General features: G+C 31.4%; 1 protein-coding gene across 1 annotated transcript in view; it reads right to left on the reverse strand.

The window, feature by feature from the left end:
* Window positions 1–7,389: 7,389 nt before the first annotated feature.
* The window catches only part of LOC136976398 (ubiquitin-associated protein 2-like), a 73,589-nt gene continuing 57,527 nt past the window's right edge, over window positions 7,390–23,451 (reverse strand). Inside the window, 3 exon segments of the mRNA XM_067271656.1 lie at window positions 7,390–8,704; window positions 8,783–8,841; window positions 23,303–23,389. Coding sequence (XP_067127757.1) covers window positions 8,429–8,704; window positions 8,783–8,841; window positions 23,303–23,389 — 422 coding nt within the window. The 3' untranslated portion in view covers window positions 7,390–8,428.

Raw genomic sequence — 23,451 nt, forward strand, 5'->3', positions numbered from 1 at the left:
TCTTTGATTCTGACGTTCGTAGAAATTGGAAGAAAGCCCTAAATAAAATCGGGAAATATTAAAATTATTAATCGAGAGAAAAATGTTTTAACCTTAAAAGGAGATGCAGCGCTGATATTATGTATCAGACTTATAAGAATTCGAAACAATTGAATACGAGCAGGAGTTTCAAGTTGCGATTAATATCCCTTGATTGGACTAAAACACAGTGTCGAATTTAAACCTTTAGTAGCTCGAAATGGTCGGTCATCTGCCTAGATACAGGAAACCGACCAATCAGGAGCTGGAGATCCAGGGAAGAGAAATCTTATAAAAACCTGGATCTCAAGGGCAAAGTAGACTTTTCTCTGCCTCCCCTTTGTGAAGACTTCTCCCAGCTTCTGTCCGTGTCGACCACTGTTCAGACTTTCCCCGGCTAACAACTATAATCAACTGTCCAGACTTTTCCCTGCCTCTACGAGTGGACATCATCCGATTGAACTTCGGGTTTTCACCATTCGTCACAACCTCCCACCGTCTAGCGTCAACTGTCTGCCCCAGGGTTAACAACCGAACCATCGAGAGCCACCAGAAGACAAGACACGCAAGACACACTAGATTGTAAGACTTAGTGTAAATAAACGGGTTTGTCTCTGCAGCTATTTGCCTCACTTTCCTTCACCCCACATGCGATAAGTCCTGACATTTGGATATCACGAATTCGGCAACCTCACAATTGAAACAAGATATTAAATTCATGGATGGATATAGACTTTCAAAATCCATCACTGTCCCTATTTCATCGTTCATTAAAGCTAAGTCTTGCAATTCTTTTACCTTATTTGGATTATGAGCCACATAATTATTTTCCTCTAGCTCCTCATAAATGTACTTTTTTAAAGCACTCTCTAGTATATATGTTGGTGCGTTACATTTTTCCACCACCGGTCTGATTTCTTTGTTCTCTTTGTGTGTCTTTGCGAATGCGAAGATTCTAGGCATCCAGAGGCTGGGGTTATGCGACCTTTTTAAGAATGTTAGGAATGACGCAAGCGGTGCTTTTTCAAGCTTTTTAACTTTTTTGTCCGTTAATGTGACTATCTTTTCGTCCACAATCTCACATTCAGTCTTCTTAATGTATTCGTTAATAGCTTCATTGTAACGTTTTCTTTCCACAATTACCATTTGCTTGGTTTTATCCGTTTTTGTTAACACCAACTGATTTTTTGTTAGCCATTCTTTTGTATACCTTATACTGCCTCTAACTGTTCGTTACTTTTTAGATTGTGATCCCTTTTCATTGAATACCATTTTCCATCTAAAATAATCCTTTTCCACATCATCAATGAGGTAATTCTGTTAAATACCGAAAAGAATCTTTTTATTCTATCCACTTAAACCAAACTTAAATATTTCATTATATTTCAGGCAGTGATTCTCTAGCTTTGTTCTATGGATATACCGAGGTGTGTAATACAAGGTGTAGAATTTCAAATGTTATGTTATATCTCTAGCTTTGTTCCATAGAACAAAGCTAGAGATTCAATCTAACCTTTGAAACCACGGCCGATATCTTCGGCACTAATAAACAATGGGAAGGAGGCTCAAAAACGCGTTTTGAAAACACACGTAAGCATAATGATGTTTCATTTACTTTTAATAATTTTGGATTTAATGCAAAATGATAAATATCGATGCCAAAATCTCTCATTGGCAAATTGTTACACTGGCAGACCACTTTCCAATGAGAGATTTTGACCTCCATATTTGTCATTAGAGTACTGCTTAATCATTTATTTCTAATATTCTCGAATTTCCTCGACTCATTCTAGACACATCACGTCCTCCAAATTTTCTTGAGATAATTCTTTGATATAAAACCGACGAAGAATTTTCATATTAAACATGTTCTATGTAAAAATAGATTTTTCGTTATCACGTAAATTTTACAGAAGTTAGGTTGACGCGTAATAAACCATTTTTCAAAAAATAATTTTTACATAAAGCAGTATTGGAAGAAAGTACCGGTATTTGAACACTATTTTAAATTCCATTCAAATTAGAATGCTCACATTTGAAGAAACACGCCTCTTAAACCGAATGGTTTAAGAGGCGTGTTTCTTCAAATGTGAGCATTCTAAATTCTAAACCGAATGGTTTAAGAGGACTGTTTATATCATTTTCTAAGTAAACAGTGATAGTTACTTGTCTTTGCTTAACTAAACAATGGCCACAATAAAAGAATTTTATAATTTGTTTTCTCACATCATTAATAAACTACTACAGAAGCAACCAAAGAGAAGTTGCAATGTGTGTTGGTGTGTCGTTACGGGCCGGATGGCCGAGCGGTAAAGGTGGCAGCCTACCGCTCTGGGGGACCCGGGATCGAATCCGAACGGGTCGAATAATCCCCAGGAATTTTTCGGGGGGTGGTCCGTTCGGATATGTCGGGCCCCGTCCCTCACCACCCGGTCGCCCCATTGTGGGCCTGGCCGAACCCATAATGGGCCTACTAAAAGAGGCCCTCTTAGTGCCCACAGGGCGGAAAGAGTTAAAAAAAAAGGTGTGTCGTTACGAACTGTAAATTACATTTGGTAAATGTTTAAAGACACATATAAAACCAGTAAGGCTCAATATCACCTATTAAAAAAATAATAAAAATGCTTAAAAAATCGAAAAATATCTTCCAAACAAATAAGGAATAGAAGAAAATACTGTAAAACAAATATTTATGACAGAACAGTAAGAAATAGACTGAATGACAGAATTTTCATTTGCAACGCCAAAACACTGTCAAACAAAAAAAAAAAAAACATTGTTTAAAATGGTCAAGGCAGCACAAAAAATAGAGCGTAAAGACTGGAAAAAAGTTGTTTTCATATAAGAGTCATATATGCATTGGAAGTGGTGGTGATGCAGGAAAATTCGTTTGGAGATGTCCAGATGGAAAATTTAAGGAAGATCGCCTGAATAGGAACAATAGCTTCCAACAAGTTTAATGATTTTGGGCTGCATGTCAGTTATTGGACCTGGTAATACATGTATTCTTAATGAGGCTATAGTAGCAGAAGTGTGTGAGGTTTTTAGAATTGTTACCGATTCCAACAATAGAAAATCACTTTAGTGATACTGCTATTTTTCAGGATAATGCCAAATGCCATCGAGCCGAACGAAACACAGAATTTTTAAAGTCTAAGGGCTTGTAAATGACCAAAATTTAAATCCTATTGAAAATTTACGGGCAGATCTGAAAATGCTGGTTGATGAAAGGATGCCAATAATAAAGATGAATTTTAAAAAGCCATTAAAATTAGCTGGAGTAAAATAACTTCAGAAACCTGCAAAGAATTAATCTTGACAGGCCCAAGATGCATAAAAGATGTAATAAGATTAAGAGGAGGATCAACAGAATATTAACTTCTATTATTTTGTATGTGATCCTTTTATTATTGTTGACGTTCTTTGCCAATACTGCTTTATGTAAAGATTCTTTTTTGGGAAAATGGGTTTGGTTTATTCATTTGAAATTTAAGTGATTAACACTTAATCGCCCAACGAACAAAATGTATATTTTTGTTTTGAATTTTTTTCATTTTCATTTTCTTGTAAAATGATTTCAAACTAAAACGACTTAATTTTCTTACATCATGTTCAAATATTTTCTGTCGGGGGTTGTAGTTATTTGTTCTATGGCTCTTCGATTATCGTTTTTTAGTGTTGATCTTTCCAAAGAAAATTTGAACATGGCGGCACGGTTCTGTCTGGTCTCGTTAAATACCGGGAAAATTTGCCAGAGCAATCGAACTTGCATTCGATATCTATAATGATTATTTTCACGATACGCTGCTTTTTCATATAATATAAAGTATATTTAATAACAACCAGATCTTAATCGGATTTTTTTTCGATACACGGAAATACACCGACGAGTTAATTACAAGATAGAATAGTTGAAGGGGCATTCTCTTGTATTAAGTTGGCAAGACAATATAACATATGACGTATTTCGTTTCGTATAAGACGAACTACGTCATTGGCTACCTCGCTTATTGCTTGCCACCTACAGGGCCCCTTAGATTCAAGCAGAAGGGCACATTTTTGTATTCGTTTTATAAAGTCATTAGAGTTCGAAGAGATTTTTGTAATTCCCTTATTAAATATATCAATTGTGTACAATTTACAAAAAATAAAACCAATTTACTAGGATAATGTCTGCAGCGTGCTTTGTTATTTAATACAATTTAGGAAATAATGATGCAAGTTTAGTTTAGTTTACAGCAGACGTTTCCACCATTATTACAATAGTGGAAACGTCTGCTGAAAACTGGCGACAAGCTTCTGCCCGCCATCTAGTGGTTCGAGAAGATAACTACACTTTACTTCATTTCTACCGCGTGTATAAGGAGACGTTTTTGGGTATTAATGTAAAGTTTTGAACATTTTTATATCTCACAATAATTAGAATGGCCGGAAGATGGGTTATTTGCGCTATGTATGGCTGTTTTAATTACAAGATACAAAGTAATCGCGAGTCGTTTTACAGATTCCCTAAAAACAAACAAGTGTAAGTAACAAGCAATTAGATTTTCATTTATATCAACATTCCTCATTTAAAATATTATCATCATTCAACTTGTGTTTATATTGATTTTCGGATGCACTCAGTGGGTTATTAAATTAAGAGCAAAAGGTCCGATTTGGACAACGGTGGTTCGATTTTGAAAACGAAAGGCCAGAATATTTAAATTACGTCGTGCGTTCCGATCATTTTACGGAAAAGATTATCTCCAGAAATATCAGCAATATTTCAAAACAATTTTAATATATTTTTGTTACAGAGCCCGTATGGAATTAAATTTAAGTTAATTATTTCTTAAAGAACGCAAATATTAAAGGCTTTTGTGACAATTGTATTAAATTATCGGCAGATTAATATTTCAAAGTCCTTATTAAAGTATATGTGACAAAAAATAATGATTCGTCTGAAAGTTTTCTGAGAACAAAAAATGCTAAATTAAAGATTTCACATATGTAATACAGTAGCGTGTCGTTAATCGGAACGATTTTCAGTCGGACTGTATCATGCTGAATCGAACGTTTTTGATACTAGATTTACTTCTAAAGTATAATTTTCATGTTTTTATATTCTTTAATATATTTATTTTGTTTGTACAAAATAAAGAAATAATTTTTAACGATACAATAGCCTCGATTATTATTATAAAAATTTTCGTTGGCGAAAATTCAACGCGAAGCGACACGCAACGGAGAAAAATTTCAACATCGGATAGGTTAATATATTTTTTCGTACATAATTGGTAATCGGAACAAATCACTAATCTAAACCACCCCAGTCCCCAATTGATTCCGATTTTTGACTCTCTACTGTAACTGTATTATCCATGACCTGTAGATCAAACTGTACACGCAATACATTTTGGCGTTCAATGTCTTTTAATTTAATGTAAAATTGTTTCAATTTAATAAAATAAAATTAAAACCTGATTTTAATTTTAAAAAATCTGACTCATTGCATTTGATTTAAAGGAAGGAATAGCAGCAACAAATCACTATCCATCCACGTTTCCTACTAAATAAAATTATAATTCGTGTTTTAAGATCATAAAATAAAGACAAAAAGATGATAAAATATTTATTTCTTTGCATTTTCGCAAGCTTTGTTAGACTTTACATTCTGAGGTGTTAGTGTTCTCCTCGAACCGCTAGATGTCACTAGTTCGCGCTGTCGCCACTACGGTACAGTACGTGCTAATTCACGAGTTTCCACTATTGTCGTATAAACTATTTGGTTCCATTCACTCCCGTTAACTTGACTTCTGTATATTTTGCATCTGGACAATGGGACAGTACATTTAAATTTAGTACGACTGAATACGTCGATAATTTTCTGTACGTAATTATAAATGACGTATTAATTATGTTGTGCAGAATTGTCTTATGGACGACATAAATGTCATGTACAGAATGTTGAACACACGAAAAATTTAAATTCTAACTGTTTAATATTCTTCTAGTGTAAAATTGCTTTATGAATAATTTCTGTCATCTAACGTCTGTAATTAGACTTAAATGGCAGAAATTAAAATTCTCGGTAATATAGAGAGTATTGCAATGTTTCAAATATAAGAGGGCCTTTAAAAATAAATAAAGTAACAACAATAGTATAGAAAACAAGGCCTGTAACAATCATTCTCATCAAAATAATTTTGTATTTAGAATCAAAGAATCTGGAATATTGCTTTTTGAGAAGAAAAGCAAGGTAAATTAACTTTTATGCAAATATATTAACTGAAACATTAAGCATAAGTAATATTTTATTAAAAATCTAAAAAGATGTTAAATTTATTAAAACCAAGCAGGCAAAATTATAATTGTATCATAGGGAGAAATTTACTAAATGAAAATTGGTGTTCTGTAGTTTAAAATTTGTTTGACTTGAGATAAAATTTGACACAAAAGATGTCAAATGTTATAAATTCATTTAAAATTTCATCATGTTTCCAATTTGCATTTGTTTATACTTAATATTTGTAATGTGGAATTCCAGAATCTGGATACATCTTTGTGCGAGAAGTTTTGCATCACCCTAATGTTTTAAAAACGTCGTCGTCGCGCATTTTAATACAGAAAAATTTTTGACACTACTTTTGGTTTTTATCGACGCATTCCGTACTTCTTGGACGAGGACGCGAGCAATCCGACTGAATGAAAAGTGTTGACGTTTAACAATTGATAACTATCAGATTTAGAACAAGATTATTAAACATACAAGCTTTTATTATTCATGAGAGCAATTTATTACAAATACAAAATTTCTATTCACATTTGTTTAAAATGCTAAATATTTGCAAGTTTAAAAAGCATGTATTATTTAGATGTACAATTAAATAACCAGGCAATATATTTCAAACTCTAGCCGAAGCCGTTCAATTATTCTAAGAACTAGAGTTCAATATTCACGAAATATTTGGATTCTAGATGCTTTACGAGCATCGTTTGTCCCAAATAAACTGACTGGAATCAACAACAGCTTTCATTTTTTTTTCTTTTCTTAGATCAATTTTAGATTTTTTTTTCTGTATATATTTATGTATATACATATATTTATGATATAAAATTTCACATAACCAAATTTTTTCAAATATAAAAATCACATTTGTGTGATGCAAAACCTTTCACAATTTTGTAAATATTTTTTTTTAATTATTTGTACACAAAATTTCGAATTTGTTTACCTTCGTCTGTTTTGGAATCTTTGGAAGGGAATCTGTGCATCTCCCCACGCAGAAACGTCTCCCGCCAGGACAGAGTCCCCCGCAGAAGCGGGATTCGGCGGCGGGAGGGATCGTCGTGCACCGTGGCGCGCCGGCATCATTAACAGTCGTCATCAGAAGAGTACCAAGGCAGTTTATTAGGGAACATATCGTAAGGACATTATATAAGTCACATGTAAGAATATTACCAAACACCACTCGTCTGGCTATATATATGTATATATGTACATCATAATCTGCAGAAATGAGCACATTTTAGAAAAAAACGTGCCATCAGAAAGTGATATGATGGGAAAGGTACAAAATTACCAATATCAAACTGTTGACTTACAGTTTGAGTAGGAACTCCGTTAAGAACAGAGAAAAAATAAAATGATACATAATCTGTACATGATAGTTGCAAAGGAAAAAAACATGATGAACGACACACACATCTTTCATGCTATGGGAAAATATCCAGATTATAAGGTAATATGTCAAAAAAACTAATTTCTAGGTAAGGTGTAATTCCACTAGTACATTAATTCCAATAATTTGTATATGTGCACAGCACAACACACACCGAATAAAGCATGGAATCTTTTTCGTGGAAAATGGGGGGATTCAATTAATAGTGTTTAATTCTGTCATATAAAATACAGAATTGTATTTTCTCCACACCCACAGTAAAGTTTTAACGTTTTTTAATATTACATTTGGTTGTGCTACTTGCTACACGCAAAAGGTTTGAAGATAGTAAAGTATGCTAATGTTATTAACAAGATAACAATTTAGATGTAAAAATACCCAAATAAATATACAAAGTGGATGTGTTATTACATGTTGTCATTCAAAATAAAAATCACAGTTACATGATGGTCCTGTACCACACAAAATATTTTCACACAGTTAATGTTCCTAATACACATTTTTCGATATAATAACTTGGCTAGCATATAGAAATAAGGGCAACATATTCTTTGTCACGATGCTTACATTCACAGCAAAAAATTCAAACCCTCACCAGACACCACAATGTATAATGAAAAGCACCAATAAACTCCTGACAGATACTAAAAATGGTACATACTGCCTTCGATAAACACAATACCAATACTTGCTGACAAATGTATGTGATCACCAACTTGTAGTGTCTGGGTGCAAGTAAGAAATATTCAATTACTGCTCCAATATGCAAAGTTCTGCTTATTGCCACCGGGTCCCTTCTGCTGACTGAGTGTGTTTCTCTGTGGTCCGGTCGGAGGATGGCCGGGATCTTGCTGAAGATGGTGATGGAGCAGAGTGGAATGATGTTGTCCGTGGGCCAGAACCGGAATGAATGGAGTGGCGGCGTACGGAGCAGAAGAGACGCCGAGGGGACCCGTTGTCTGACTACCGGCTAGGTTGAAGGGTGGAGGAGTTCCAGCATGAAATCCAGGCTTCTCGTACGACTGAAAGATAATTTTGTCAGAGCGTCAACAAAAATTAAATCGAGCGGGAAAACTTTAGTCTTGTCGAGAGTGACTCACCTTGGCTAGCTGTGCATGATTTTTATTGTACACGGCAGCTGAGATGTCAGGCGATCCTGCTGTTTTGGAGAAAGAAAACATTAATATACCTTATAAATAATGTAAATATTTTTAAACATTTATTATGCTATACATAAATGCATTCATAATTTATAACAAGCCTAATACCTAATCTAATGCAACTAAATCCACTTATAACTTTAAATAAAATACATGTTAAAACTATTATCTCAATCAATGGCTAGTAATTACTGATGGTAATTAACAAATTATGTAACAATTACTTATCAAAACTTTTTAGGATTTTTGACAAAACTCACTTCCCTTTATCTTAAAAGGGGTTAAGGTGGTTTGTGTCATCCTGTACACATACAGCACTCGATTAAACAGGGCCAGGGCCAATGGTTAAGGAGGGCAATATAAGATTTTCTACAAATAGTTCTTACAAGAACACTGATGGAAAAATGAGTTAAAATTCCATTAAATAGTTTATATTTTGGTTGTATTCTGTTTTATAAAGTGTGGCAGAACAAATTGGAAATCTAAGCCAAACTCATTTCTCTGGAGCTAACAAGCAAACTGCACAATTTGCTTAAAATAGTTTAATTAATGTAAAGCATATTTTATTTTTAATTTGATAGACACTTTATCGTTGATTGTTCATCTCTATCGGCTAGAACTGTATCTTATTGGATAAAGTGGAAGTTGGAACCGGGAGGAAGAAGAAAAAGGTGACTTGCAGAGTAGAACAAGAGGTGGTGAGGCAATATCAATGCCAAAGAATACCTATATGAATAGCAGGTTTTTAATCAAATACAATGCCAATGTTGTTGGCAGTAAGGATAATTATTTGCCTATTAATAGATAAAGAAAAGCAGATCAAAACTTTCTGTCAATCTTAAAAAACTTGTAATTTTAAAATCAAAAACAAAAGTATCAAGATTGGCCTGTAATAAGAGGGAATCAGAGTTAACGATTTTTACATTGTTGGCATAAGTGGCAATAGTAGAATTATGATTGTGGGTAATAAGAGCAGACACAAACAAGAAAAAGGAAATTACTCAAAAGACTTGTGATATGCCACAGATGGTAGGGCAAGGATAACAAACTCAGCTTTAACCCCCAAAAAACCAAAGCAATCATCTTTACTCAGCAGTATAAAAATACACTTTATAAGAGGTACCCCACAGTAAAAATGGGAGAAAACAGTATCAGATGCTACAAGCAAATTAAATACTTGAGTGTACTTTTTTTAACTCTTTCCGCCCTGTGGGCACTAAGAGGGCCTCTTTTAGAAGGCCCATTATGGGTTCGGCCAGGCCCACAATGGGGCGACCGGGTGGTGAGGGATGGGGTCCGACATATCTGAACAGACCACCCCCGAAAAATTCCCGGGGATTTTATTCGACCCGTTCGGATTTGATCCCGGGTCCCCCAGAGCAGTAGGCTGCCACCTTGACCGCTTGGCCATCCAGCCGTGACTTGAGTGTACTACTGGATCATAAACTCTTGTGGGTCCCACATATCAAGTACAACAGGGGTGGCCAACTTTTGTGTACATAAGATCTACTTTTTATCTTAAAAATGTGTCGTGATCAACTTGTTGTCATAGGCATAGTCTAAGTGGAGAGGGAGAGGTGTGTAATACATACTATGTTTATACACAGTATTTCAGTACGAGGTACACTCCCGCGAGCTATGGGTAGATAAGCAAAATATATTCGAAACTATTTTTCTATTTTTTAAAATCACTTAAGTTTTCGAGATATAAGGCTCATAAAAAAATAAATTTCCAGACCCAACTTTTGATATTTGCAGCTACCAGTTCATTCCATACAGGCGGTACCTAAAAAAATCTTTCAAGATAAATTATATTGTAAGTTACTAAAAATCTAATTTTTTTATCAAGTGCAATGTATAAATTGTGGTACTATTTGTTCGTAAATATGAAAAAGTACAGTATGGCTGATAATTTGATTGAAGATTATCATAGAAGAATGATATTAGATTTTGAGATTTATTCTTTGTTAATCGATCGATCGCGGGAGTGCACGTTGTACTGAAACACTCTGAATATCTACCTACGTAAAAAACAACATAATTATTTAACGGGCCAAAAAACTCACACCCAGGGGAATTAAAACACGAGTAATTATTAACAATATTTATTAATTCGAATTAGATACAGATAAAGACAGATTTGGAATCTATTTTATTACCTTAATAATAATGGGAGAAATAGTAATAATATTGTTAATACATGTACTAAAGAAAAGAAGCTACCTTATGACAGTACCAAATATTCAAGCTAAATGGCTGTGTTTTTCTATGAGTCGAGTCATAACTGCATGCATACTGTTGCGTTTGCTTGTTACGTTCAGGCGTTGTGTTCAGTTACAAGTGTAACACATAAAGTAAAGGCATCGCAAGCGGTCGACCAAAATTGGCTTCGCGATCGACTTGTTGGCCACCCCTGAAGTACAACACAGACAGAACCTTGCTGATTTTCAATGGTCTAGCAAGACATGCCAAGAGTAACTGGGGCCTTACCAGTGAACACTGGATGTCATCTATGAGTGTGTCTTCCTGCCTATCATTAGCTATGCCTTGGCTGTCTGGGTGGAAGACATTAACAAAGTGCACATCAGAAGGGGGCTGATAACTGCACAAAGAAAGGCCTTACTCGTTATTGCTAGAGCATATAGGAAAACTGCTACTAGTGCACTCACTACAAATTATCATGGGAAAACAACCAATCTACCTGGCTGTTCCGTCTATTGGCTGGACTCAGCTTGCCTTGTGTGGCATTGCCAGCATTGCCATTAATCACCTTCTAGAGGACAACACAATGGAGGAAAATGTCAAAATGGGAGACCTCCTATCTTCTTATTTATGGCCCATCTTGGACAAAGAACCTTTCATGGACAATGACTTTTGTATATACACCAATGGATCCAAATTGGACAACAAGGTGGGGTGTGCTTTTGTGGTATTCAAAGGTGACAAAGAATTTTTATACCAGCAGTACCACATAAACAGTCGTTGCTCTGCTCTTCAGGCAGAGATGTGTGCTATCCACCAGACCCTGTTCTGGTGCTGTGATAACCTCAATCATCACGACATCAACATAGTCACTGACTCAGCCTCTTCCATCTGTCTTATACAAGATTTTAAGTGCACCCATACGACTATCAACAGCATTAACCACCTGGCATTGGGTAGTACCAACACGTACTCCCTCTCCTGGATTAGGGGTCACCAGGGTCTGCTTGGCAATGACAGAGCAGATGCTCTGGCCAGGCAGGCTGCTATGGATTGTAAAGGTGATTATATCTACAATGCTATTACAAAGAAGAGTGCAAAAACCATCTTCAAGAATGAGAAGAACAACATCTGGGAAAGCAAGTGGAGAAACGAGCAAACTGGTGCTATTACATGATTATTTTTCCCAAGCATTCTCACCAATTCAAAACATAAAAGACACTTCTACACTCACAAAGAAGTCCAGTTCCTAACCACACATGGGTCTTTTGCCAGTTACCTTAAAAGGTTCAAGATCCAGGATGATGATAAGTGGACAATCTGCAACATAGAAGACAGGCCACTGCACTACATTTATCAGTGCACTGCAATGGAGAGCAACAGACTCAGAATCCAACTCTTGCTGACACTGCTGGCATTCCATGGCCTTGCTCCCCACATGAACTGTTGAGCAATCACATGCTACTAGATGAGTTTCAGTGCCTCATTAAGAGTTAGTTTAAATGCATCAGCAATAATAGAAGATTTCCCTACATGCAAAACAACTAACTGCTATAAGGGTATTTATAAGTATATGTAACCATTTTTTTTAATGTCCATCATCGCTTTGTTCATCTCTATTTTACATTAATCCTAATGAGTATTGAATGGCAATTATATTCTCTGTATTTTAATGTGTAATACTTTGCATTACTTCTTAATTTGTATGTTATTTGTTGCACTGTAATTTATTACTCATTGTTTCTACTATAAGCAAATTACTCTGTTTTCTACATATCTTTTATATAACTGTGTATATTCTGTAATCCTATGTTTTGGTACTCTATGTCTATATGTATATCAACCTCTGCGGTGCTCTGCAGAGCAGAGATCCTTGCAAATAAAGTATTATTATGAATGAATGCCACAGACAGAGAGAAATTGCAAAAGTCATGCAGTTTAATTCCTAGAGATGATGGTAATTTAAAAAAAAAAAAAAGCAGCCATTGATGTACTAGCAGGACATACAAAATGTAATTATGTCTAACAGGAGAAAAGGGAGTCCGCCGAATCAAACACCCAATCAATGTCAATATATAAGACCTGTGTCAGTAATTAATTGAATATGGTATTTAAACTTCATTAAATACACATATAATGAAGTTAATTTCTATTAAACAAATTTTTGAAATCCAGATAGATTAAAAAAACTTTATTTTTCATATTAATAAATATTAAATGTGCTAATAAATAACATAATTTCAAAAAGCTTTAAAAAAAATAAAAAAATAAAAAAAAAATTAATGAAAAGTTGATTTTCTGAAATTAGCAGCAATTTAATTTATTTGCAAAACTGGTTTAAAGTCATTCATAGCTCACTTCTGCAACTGTCACTGGCCAGATGGATATTATAAGTTAAAATACAATATCATGGTACTCCTAAAGAGATCAAAACTCATGTATATTTGAGGGCAGTTTCATAATGAGTTTTTGATGTATTTGAATCTGTAAGAATGCTCTCTTACTGACAGAAAGAGATAAAATCTTAACTATTTAAATAAAGTTAGAATTATCCATTAAAAGTAAAAAGTTTCATCAAAAATTACATGAAAAATAGTCTTCATTGTTTAGTTTGTTTGCATACATGAAAAGAAGACACAGTATACTTCATTACTGGTAGAATTTTCCATTTAACAAACTTGCCACGTTTTCCAAAGGCAATTTGTCATATGGCAGTTGACAACTGTAACTATAAATAATGTGCCATTTTTTCATTTTGTTATATTAGTGTTTAGTTTAAATTTTTTCCTAGAATATTTACATATTCATTTGAATCTAAATATTAGCAATTTCAATGTTATCTGAAATTGAAACTATGGTAGTAAAATTTATCACTGGAGATAGTGGAAACAAAATATAAAATTAAAATACATATTTAAATTAACAATAATTTAAGAACTTATAAATAACATTTGATTATTCTAACACAAGTAATGTCTACAGTAATAATTTAATTCAAGAGATGGTAACCCTACCCCAGTAGTTTATTGAGCAATTGAATCCCAAAAAGGTTAAATTCTTTTTGTTTGTGTGTATATATATATATATATATATCAGAATATTAGTGAATGAATTCATTTCAATTTTACAATAAAACAGTAAAAAACTCACTAGGTCACAAATTTTCCAGAATATCAAAATGATGCAAATATAAGCGGTAACATTTTGCAAGTCGTGTGATTTTTGGCGCTTAAAATGTTACGGCTTCACACAAATTCAACTTCAAAACACAGACATTTAGTGCCAATATCGTCTCAATATTTTTTGCCGCAGAAAACATTGCATTTTATTGAAGAATTCAATTCTTCAATAAAATGTATTTACAGAAAAATGGAATTTACAACATCATGGCACTGCATTTTTCATATATCTGCTACCAGTGAAGATCTAGATTTAAAAAACTGACAGCATTACCATCACCATAATACATAATTATATTGCTATTTTCCATCCTTCTAAATATGTTTCTCTATGTAAATAAATAAATATACCATTCACAGATTTTAAAATTAAATTATAAATTAATTTTAAAAAATAATGTATAGAGCTAGGTTAGGTTACAGGTAAAGTGTTTGCAAATATGACAACTGATAAATATTCTGTAAAAAATTGGAAGAGGATATGTGCCCACTGACCCTACCCTTCATTTGTACTGTACAATCTACTAACTTAAAGACAATACATATTAGAGACTTTCTAGAGATAGAAATTATTACAAGAATAAAGGTAAAGTAGTCATCTTCAATAAATTAACAAGCACAAATATTCAGCTAAGAAACTGGCTCAAGCACAAGAATAAAAAATAGTCGGGTTGATATTATTTGCTTTACGGATAATTTAGATATATTATGAATCATATGGCATAGAGAGAATACAGGATTATTCAACAATAAATTTCCATTTTTAAACTTTTTATAAATATAAAACAAATCATATATATTGATATCTATTGATTAGTCATAAGTATTATGATTAAAAAAATATATATCTATAAAAATCAAAAAGCTTACATTGAAATATAGAATAAGAAATTTATAAATAATACTTTTGAAAATATTTATTACAACATTCCATATTAAAAAATTTCAACTTTATTTCATTATTATTAACCAACCTTCAAACATCAACTTTCTATTGAATTAATATTTTTCTGTGTAGAAATTTTCAGAAATGCAATGCCAAAATATCTATACTTTAGCCACTTAATCATTTTAATTTTTAGATCAACTTACACAACTTGCCTGGAGCCCTTACTATAGAAACAACATGAAATGAGTTGGATTTGATTTTCTAACATTTTGAAATCCTTTACTAATGTCTTTGTAATATTTCTCGAGCTTTGGCAGAATATCATACAATAGTATAATAAACTTATTTCTAGAAATGTCGCGACACTCGTGCAAAAGGCAATCGACAAAAAAAGCACCGAGGTGCAATAATTTTCAAAAAATTTAATTTTTAGAACAAATGGTTCGGTATCGATATAAATAAATTTATGAATAATGTTATAAACAAGCAATATCAAAGACAACGATGAAACTGGCATAACAGAAATTTTAATAATGATGATCAAACTGAATAAATAAAAATAAAGCACTTTTGGTAATTAAATACACACTTTATATAGAATAAAACATTAAACTTTAACAAAATTTGTAATTTCGAATGCCAAAATGGGAGAAGATTAAAAAGGTAAAACTTTACTATGCAAGCAAAAATTTCTCTGAAGAGAAGACTTAAAAATATTTAAATAATTCTTCAAAAAGAGCTTCTAAAAGGTTATTAAGAATAATGTAAGAACTGACTTTTCACAAAAGTCAAAAAAACAAAATTAATTCAAATTAATTAAGTATATCTATTTTGACAACAAATCCTCAATTGATCTGGACATCTTAAATGACAAGGGATCTGGGTTCGAGTCCCAGTTGAAAAACTATTCTTTTTCACGGAAGGACAGTCCCCGATACCTCGAACTCTCTTCTAGCCACAGGCCTGGCAAACCAAGAGCTTTTATTTTTCTACAAATCGTAGAAAAATAAAAGCTCTTGGTACTCGCCAGGCAGAGGGGGTTGAAAATATTTTAAACATTTTTGCATAATTTTCAAAAAATTGTGTTTGAAAAGAAAGACAAATTGCAAATTTTATTCTAATTTAGATAGAAGAGGATTTTAGTGTAAACAAAATTTAGACTAAAATCCTCCTCTATTTAAATTTTATTACGTCTGGAATAATTTACAGTATTATGTTTAAATTCCTGTGCCTATCTTTGGGTGTCACTAAATGTAAAAACAAAACAAAGATAACTGCTATTGTTTAAGAAAGCTAAAAAAAACTTTTTTCTTGCTTCCTTAACCATAGAAATTTTTTTTTATATATTTGCATATAAAATCCTAGCAATTATTAGATATAAAATTTTGTTATCTACATTTACACTTAAAGCATATTGTAAAAGAAAATGAATCACCAAAATATCCCAGCTATTTATTTGACAGGTTTGACATTTAAAAAAATTGACCTTATAAGAAAGTACAATATCAATTTAAACTTTTAAAGTCTTACAATGAAATTAATGCATTAACAATAGTAATGTTATGCAATGATTTATTTAAATTGAAATATCTTAAAAATTGTAAACTACAATATTTGTTTTTTTATTTATACTTTGTTTTTTTCCAACTTTTGTACACAGCATACATTATAAATACACGTTTAATAAAATTTCAAAGCATATAATTGAATAAAAGGTTTAAGTCAAAAACACAATAAAAGGATTTAAAATAGAATCTATACAAGTTCTAGAAAAGTTAGGAAAAATCTTCAGCTAAATCAATCATAAGAACAAGCTGAAATCTGTTCATTCACTTCAGTAAAAAAATAACAATTTGGTTTTATTCCAATTAAATTCAGAAAAATTATTTTGTGAAATATTTAATTCATTTATATTATATTTAAAAAGTTAAATGAAAATTTTTACATTCACAAGATTATATTTTGGGAGGGGATTTCACTTATTTGTATTTGTAAAGTGTATTTATTTATATTTATTAGCTTTGATGTTAATGGTCTTTATATTATTATAATTATATATATATATATAGAATATATAGAGAGCTAAACAATAATAGATTCCTGTAATAAATTCAAAAATAATCTGTATTTTTCTCATACATTTATTTTCAATTAATCAAATATAAAAATTAAACTCTTTTTTTATAAAGTTTGTTAATATAATAAATTTCTCAAATCATTTTTCTAATCATACAAGAATGTTGATTTCTATATTATATACAAACAATGTTGAAAGATAAAAAAATATGTAAATATATACCAGTATTTGGTTTAATTTAAATTAAATTAAATCTAAAAATATTTCCTGTCAGGTATTTGTCCAAAACTATTCTAAAGCACTAAAGAAGCTAGTCAAAGTTATTGTTAAATAAAACATTGTTACAAATGGAAGCAAAACCAATTTCATGTGTTTATTAATTTATTAAATAATTTACATATACTTAAGAAATCAAATCAGTATCAAGTATAGTAATATACATTTTTAGTCCTGCAAATCCATTATGCAAGTTTTGTATAAACTGTTCCAGCATTAAATAAATGACAAGGAATGAACTCTAATTGAAAATAAAAAAATGTTTAAGTAAATTTTGCAAATTAGAAATAAAGAGTATTAAGCAATTCTTGTGATTTATAACTTTGCTTATGACTGTTTTTATCATTGTACTGATTTAGGAAACAATGTAACTATATTTTATCTTGTAGCAACCTGTATAAAAATGGTTTTATTCATTTTAATACAATTTTATAACTCAACTGTAATCAAAGTATTAAAAATTAATTTTAACAAGTGACATCAAATTTGATATTAGTTATTTTGTATGCTAAACTATATTGTGTATATTGGTAATCGTTAACAAGATATTCAGATTGTATGTTACAAGAATAAAATTTTGTGTTAATATTGAATTTGTAGACTAAATAAAAATATTTAAGGATTAACAAAACATATAATATATATAAATAAAAATTAGCTTTAAGTATGAAGAAAAGTTTGAAGAATATTGAATATGAAATTATCAAAAATTATAAATGAAGATATAAATCTAGACTAGAAAGACAATATATACATATGTATACTGCAATACATAGTGGATAATTAAAGTATTTGTGAAAGAAACTTCCTAAAATGATACCAATCCTTCGAAACAAGCTTGAGTTTTCAATAAATTAAAAACTAAATATAAGTAACTTGTTAATATTATGTGTCTATGTATACAAATACACAAAATATGTACTTGTTAGCATTTTAGTTCAAGTTTTTACTTACATGTAACTCCAAAACTCTTCATGCATACACAAGCTACTTTATTTATATGAACAATAAAACAAATAAATAAATTTTGTTTACATTTAGCCTAAACATTTTATTTAAAGGGAAATCTATTAATAGAAAGTTAACAGAAATTTTTTAAATGTACTAAAATCATGTTTTGAAGATTGAATTTCCCCCAAAATGTTGCCTTATAACCAGAATTGTATCCTTATTATTGATATAAGAGAACAGAATTCAATCAATCAGTTATGTCAATTACAATTTTTCATCTCCAGTAACTCTCCAAAACTGGGATTGTATAAACACACATTGCCCAAAACCAACACCAGCACTTTAAAAAGAAAAAATTTACTGTTTTCATCTATATAAAATAGACATTATGAGGTAAAAACGACATAGAACAGAACCAGTTGGAACATAAAAAAAATTTTTTTACCTCATGATGTCTATTTTATATAGAGGAAGATGTTAGTAAATTTTTCTTTTCACAGTGCTGGTGTTGGTTGTGTGTTTATCTTCTATATTAGTTGAAAGATGATCATTTTCCAAGAGGAAAAATGTGTAAAATTCAATTTATTTGAGTTTTTAATACTTTACTTCAAAATTCTGTCATCCAGATCAGTGAGTGTGGTGGATAAACAAAAAGTCATACCCCGACTCTAGCAAATCTGAAATGTGCTACCTTAGTTTTTTTTTTTTTTTAAATATCACACTACAATTTCTTTTATAAGAAAAACATCACTGGGTACCTAAATATTTTTACCTAAAATTTCTTTAACAAATTTGAAGACGAGTCTGCCCAAAAGGGGTCACCATTTATTTTGCGTTCCAGACTATACACATTCACAATCATGTGTATAGTCTGGAACGTAGAATAAATGGTGGCCCCTTTTGGGCAGACTCGTCTTCAAATTTGTTAATAATAATATCTCCATTGGATGGAAAAAAATTTTACAAAATAAAATTTCTTTATAAAAAGTCATTCTAACATTAATGGCAAGAATCAAAAATGGACACAACAAATTTACCTTGGAAAAACTTTCGAGTACATAAAGAAATGTGCCATATCTTAATAGTCAAAAGTATTTCATTTTTATTAATTAATTACAAAAAGTTGATTTAAATTTAATTATTTTCAATAAAAAAAATTAAATACAATAAATGCAAAAAAATATGATCTGACGAACGACTTAATAAATTGGTCCATAAAACAATTTCTCCCTCTCCGACTACAACGGGAATAGTTAATTTCCTACTGATGGTTGACCAAACTCAAGTATGTAACAGAATTTTAAAATATGAAATTTGGAAAAAAAAATCAATCATCTTGAAGTGCAATTGTGCCCCGAGAACCTGTGAAAAATAAGCCAAAATAATCCCATTAATTACATTTTGCAGTTTTCTCTTTCTCTTTTAGTTTGTTGCAGTTAGATTCTGATCTCAGTTTTATTTTTTTTCATTGTTTTTCTATTGGCTGTTTTAAGACCAAATTGCGATACCAAAGCTATAATAAATAGTCATAAATAACTTGAAAACTTACAATAGAAGGGCAGTGAAAAAAATTAGTCAAATTACTCAAAACAATTGATATCCAAAGTAAAACATCGCAGATGCAAACAATATTGCACCAAGTAAAAATTATGGCACTCTAAATGAAACTCAAACTTTTTCTTGGGAGCTTATCTTTGGTAAAGATAGCATTAGTGCTTTGAAGCAATACCGAGCGTTTACTTTCCAGGGACGACCCCTCAACTAACTACAAGTGTTCGGTGATTTTATCTACTTGGCCATTGGTGGGCCTTAAATTAACAAAAGCTATTCTCTATAGAGTATGTCACTTGAGATACGCATAACATTTTGCTATGAAATGGCTTTTATGAGTGAATATCATTTTGATATCTAAATGTATCAAAATGTTTGTTTTCTAAAATTTCTTTACATACTAATTGATTAAAAAGTATTTTTCTTACTTTGCATGTTACAAATAGTAAACTTTGAGGTCAGAGTTGCTGGAGTCGAAAGAATTTTACCGACTCTGGCAACTCCGACTCCACAACACTTGTCCAGATGGATTCTGAAGTTCAGCAATGGCATTACTTGATTTCTTTAGGTGGAGGGAAAATGCCTACAACTTTTCTATTGGTTTGCATGTAAATTTTCTTACACTCCATAAATAACTGAATAATGTGTAATTTTGTTACTGAATATTAATTGTAATAGTTCAGTTTGAAGATAACAACAAACTTATTAATTATATACTTGATTAATACTCAGCTAGATGCTTCTTAATTTCCACAACACCACCTTATCTCACTGAGAATTATTAATTTTGACAAATGTTTTCAACCAGTTATAAAAGCCATCTTCAGGTTTTTAAAAATTCATGGAACATAGATAACTGTTCTATTTCAAAAAAAAAAAAAAAGACAGTTAAGAACATTTAAAATACAAAATTCTTTGGAATAATCAGCTATTTGAATCCAAAGAATAAATTACAATGACATACAATTTAAAATAAACTAATAAAATAAGAAGAAAGAACAAAGTAAGTTTACACATAACAAGAACACGGCTGGTGTTATGAATGAAACAGCAAACTTCAAAGACTCCCAGTTAATTTTCAAGAGTGTGCCCACCATTTATAGCCTTTTAAAAAATTATAAAGATAAAGTTAAAAAAGGAGAGCAGGCTGGAGTATACAAAATCCCATACAAAAATGAACAATCAGATTTGGAGAAAGAATACATAGGAGTCACAAACAAAAACCTTAATAAACAAGTACAGGGTGGGACATAATGGAGTCCCATATTTACAGGGTGAATTAAAAAAAAAAAAAAAAACAGTACAATAATATGGAAAAATTTATTTATTCAAAGTACACGTAAGAAAGTTTTTTTGGTTAGGTTTTAAAAATGATGTTAAATCTTTACAGCTGTGCCTCCTAGTGGTATTGCGTGAAGTAGCAACAAACTGCATTCTCATCTGTCTGGCACAGTGAACAAGCAGAATTTTCATTATTGGGCTGTTGGAAACCCTTGAGAACTCCACAATGACCTCTTCACAGCCTGAAAGTCACTGTTTGGTGTGCGTTGTCCTGTGTAGGCATCGTAAAGCCTTTTTTTTTTTTTTTTTAAGAGGATAGTGTCACTGTTACCGTGACTGACTTCAAACCGATACGACGACATTCTGGAGAATTTTTTGCACCCCAAAATGAAAGAATATGATACAAGTGGCTTTTAGTTTTGACAGGATGGAGCCACAGCCCATACAAACTGTTGTTCTCATGCCATTTTGATGGCAATGTTCCCCGGTCAACTAATCTATTCACGAGAAGCCATTGAATGGCCCCCCTCGCTCCCAATTTGAGCCCCTGTGACCTTTTCTTATGGGGGTTCAGCATATAATCAAATCCCTTTACTTATGATGATGAAACAGAAGATTGAGACAAAAGAAGATTAGAAAGAAAAAATAACACAGAAAATGCTCTATATTAAAAAACAAAAAGTGTATTTCTTTAAAGTCATAATTATATTAAAAAACTCAAAATTAATTGATAAATTATCATCAAGAACCCTACAAAAACTCAAAGAGGGCAGCATTCATGAAGAAATTGCCAAAATTCCTCCAGATATGCTGGCGAGAGTTGAAGAAAACTTCAAGGAACAGCTCAAAATGGGCATCGCCCATGAAGGCCAACATTTGGACATCATTTTTAAAACCTAACCAAAAAAACTTTCTTACATGTACTTTGAATAAATAAGTTTTTTTACATATTATTGTACCTTTCTTTTTTAATTCACCTCGTAAATGTAAGACTCCATTATGCCCCACCCTGTATAATATTGAGAAAAGGCAGTATTGTTTGGCTTTGTCTAGAATGGCGCAAAATGAAGGATCAGTGGTAGAATGAGAGGAAGTTAGCATTAAAAAACTGGTACACTCACCAACATTAGTAATGAATTTAGAAAAAGTTGAAATTTATAGAAGTAACCTTTCACAGTAAGCAAGTTTATGAACTATAAAGATGCCACAGTGTGGAAATATATGAGCAAAAAGAAATTGTTGGAGAATACTGCATAATGTCCATACAAACAGCAGCTAATGTTATGATTAAAATAAAAAGGAAAAGAATAAATTACATTTTATTTTATTAGTTTATTTTAAATTATATATACATACATACACACATACACAACTATTTTATTCTTTGGATTCAAACAGCTCATTATTCCAAAGAATTTTATACTTAACTGCTCTATTTCAAAAAGAACATTTAATCAATGTTCCACGAATTTTTAAAAAACCCAAAGATGGCCTGTAGAACGGGTTGAAAATGTTTGACAAAGTTAATAAATAATTCTCAGTGAGATAAGTTGTTGTGGAAATTATTAATTATAAGTCTGACAAGTTTTTAAAAATATGTAAAAACTTAATTCAACAAAAAACAAATAGAAATTGTAAAAACTGAAAAATTTATTACAAATTAATTTCTTATATATAAACAGTTTTATTATTAGAAAGATGTAATATAAGCATCGATAGTCTAATCACTTTATTTATATGTATTTAAAAAAAACTGATTGGTCTGTTTTTGTGCTTGTTAAATAATATATTTTTAACTTCCGAAAGTTGAATAGCCAAAGGTTTGTTATGAAAAAAACTTATTTGTGGACAATGTGAAATTAATTGCTATACACAATATTAAAATTTAGGATATTCAATTTTTAATTTTTGAAATTCAAAATTATCAAGTCATTGATTTAACTGATGATTTTTAAATAGCTTTTTGAATAAAACTAAATTAGAATTTATTCAAAATAATTCAAAACTATCAAAAGAGAAGTGAATAATGATAACTTTAAAAAATTTCTTCTGACCTGAAACTCCTTTCCCTTGACTCTGAGATCCAGAACCATAAGTACCTTTGGCAAAATCTTGTGCTTGAGTCAGACTTTCATAACCAACTACAAGAAACCATTTATTATAACTTATGGATTTTTATTCTTGTTTTTAGTTTATCAATAAA

Source organism: Centruroides vittatus, unplaced genomic scaffold (assembly GCF_030686945.1).
Source record: "Centruroides vittatus isolate TY-2023 unplaced genomic scaffold, ASM3068694v2 contig_400, whole genome shotgun sequence".
In the NCBI taxonomy this organism is placed as follows: Eukaryota; Metazoa; Arthropoda; class Arachnida; order Scorpiones; family Buthidae; genus Centruroides; species Centruroides vittatus.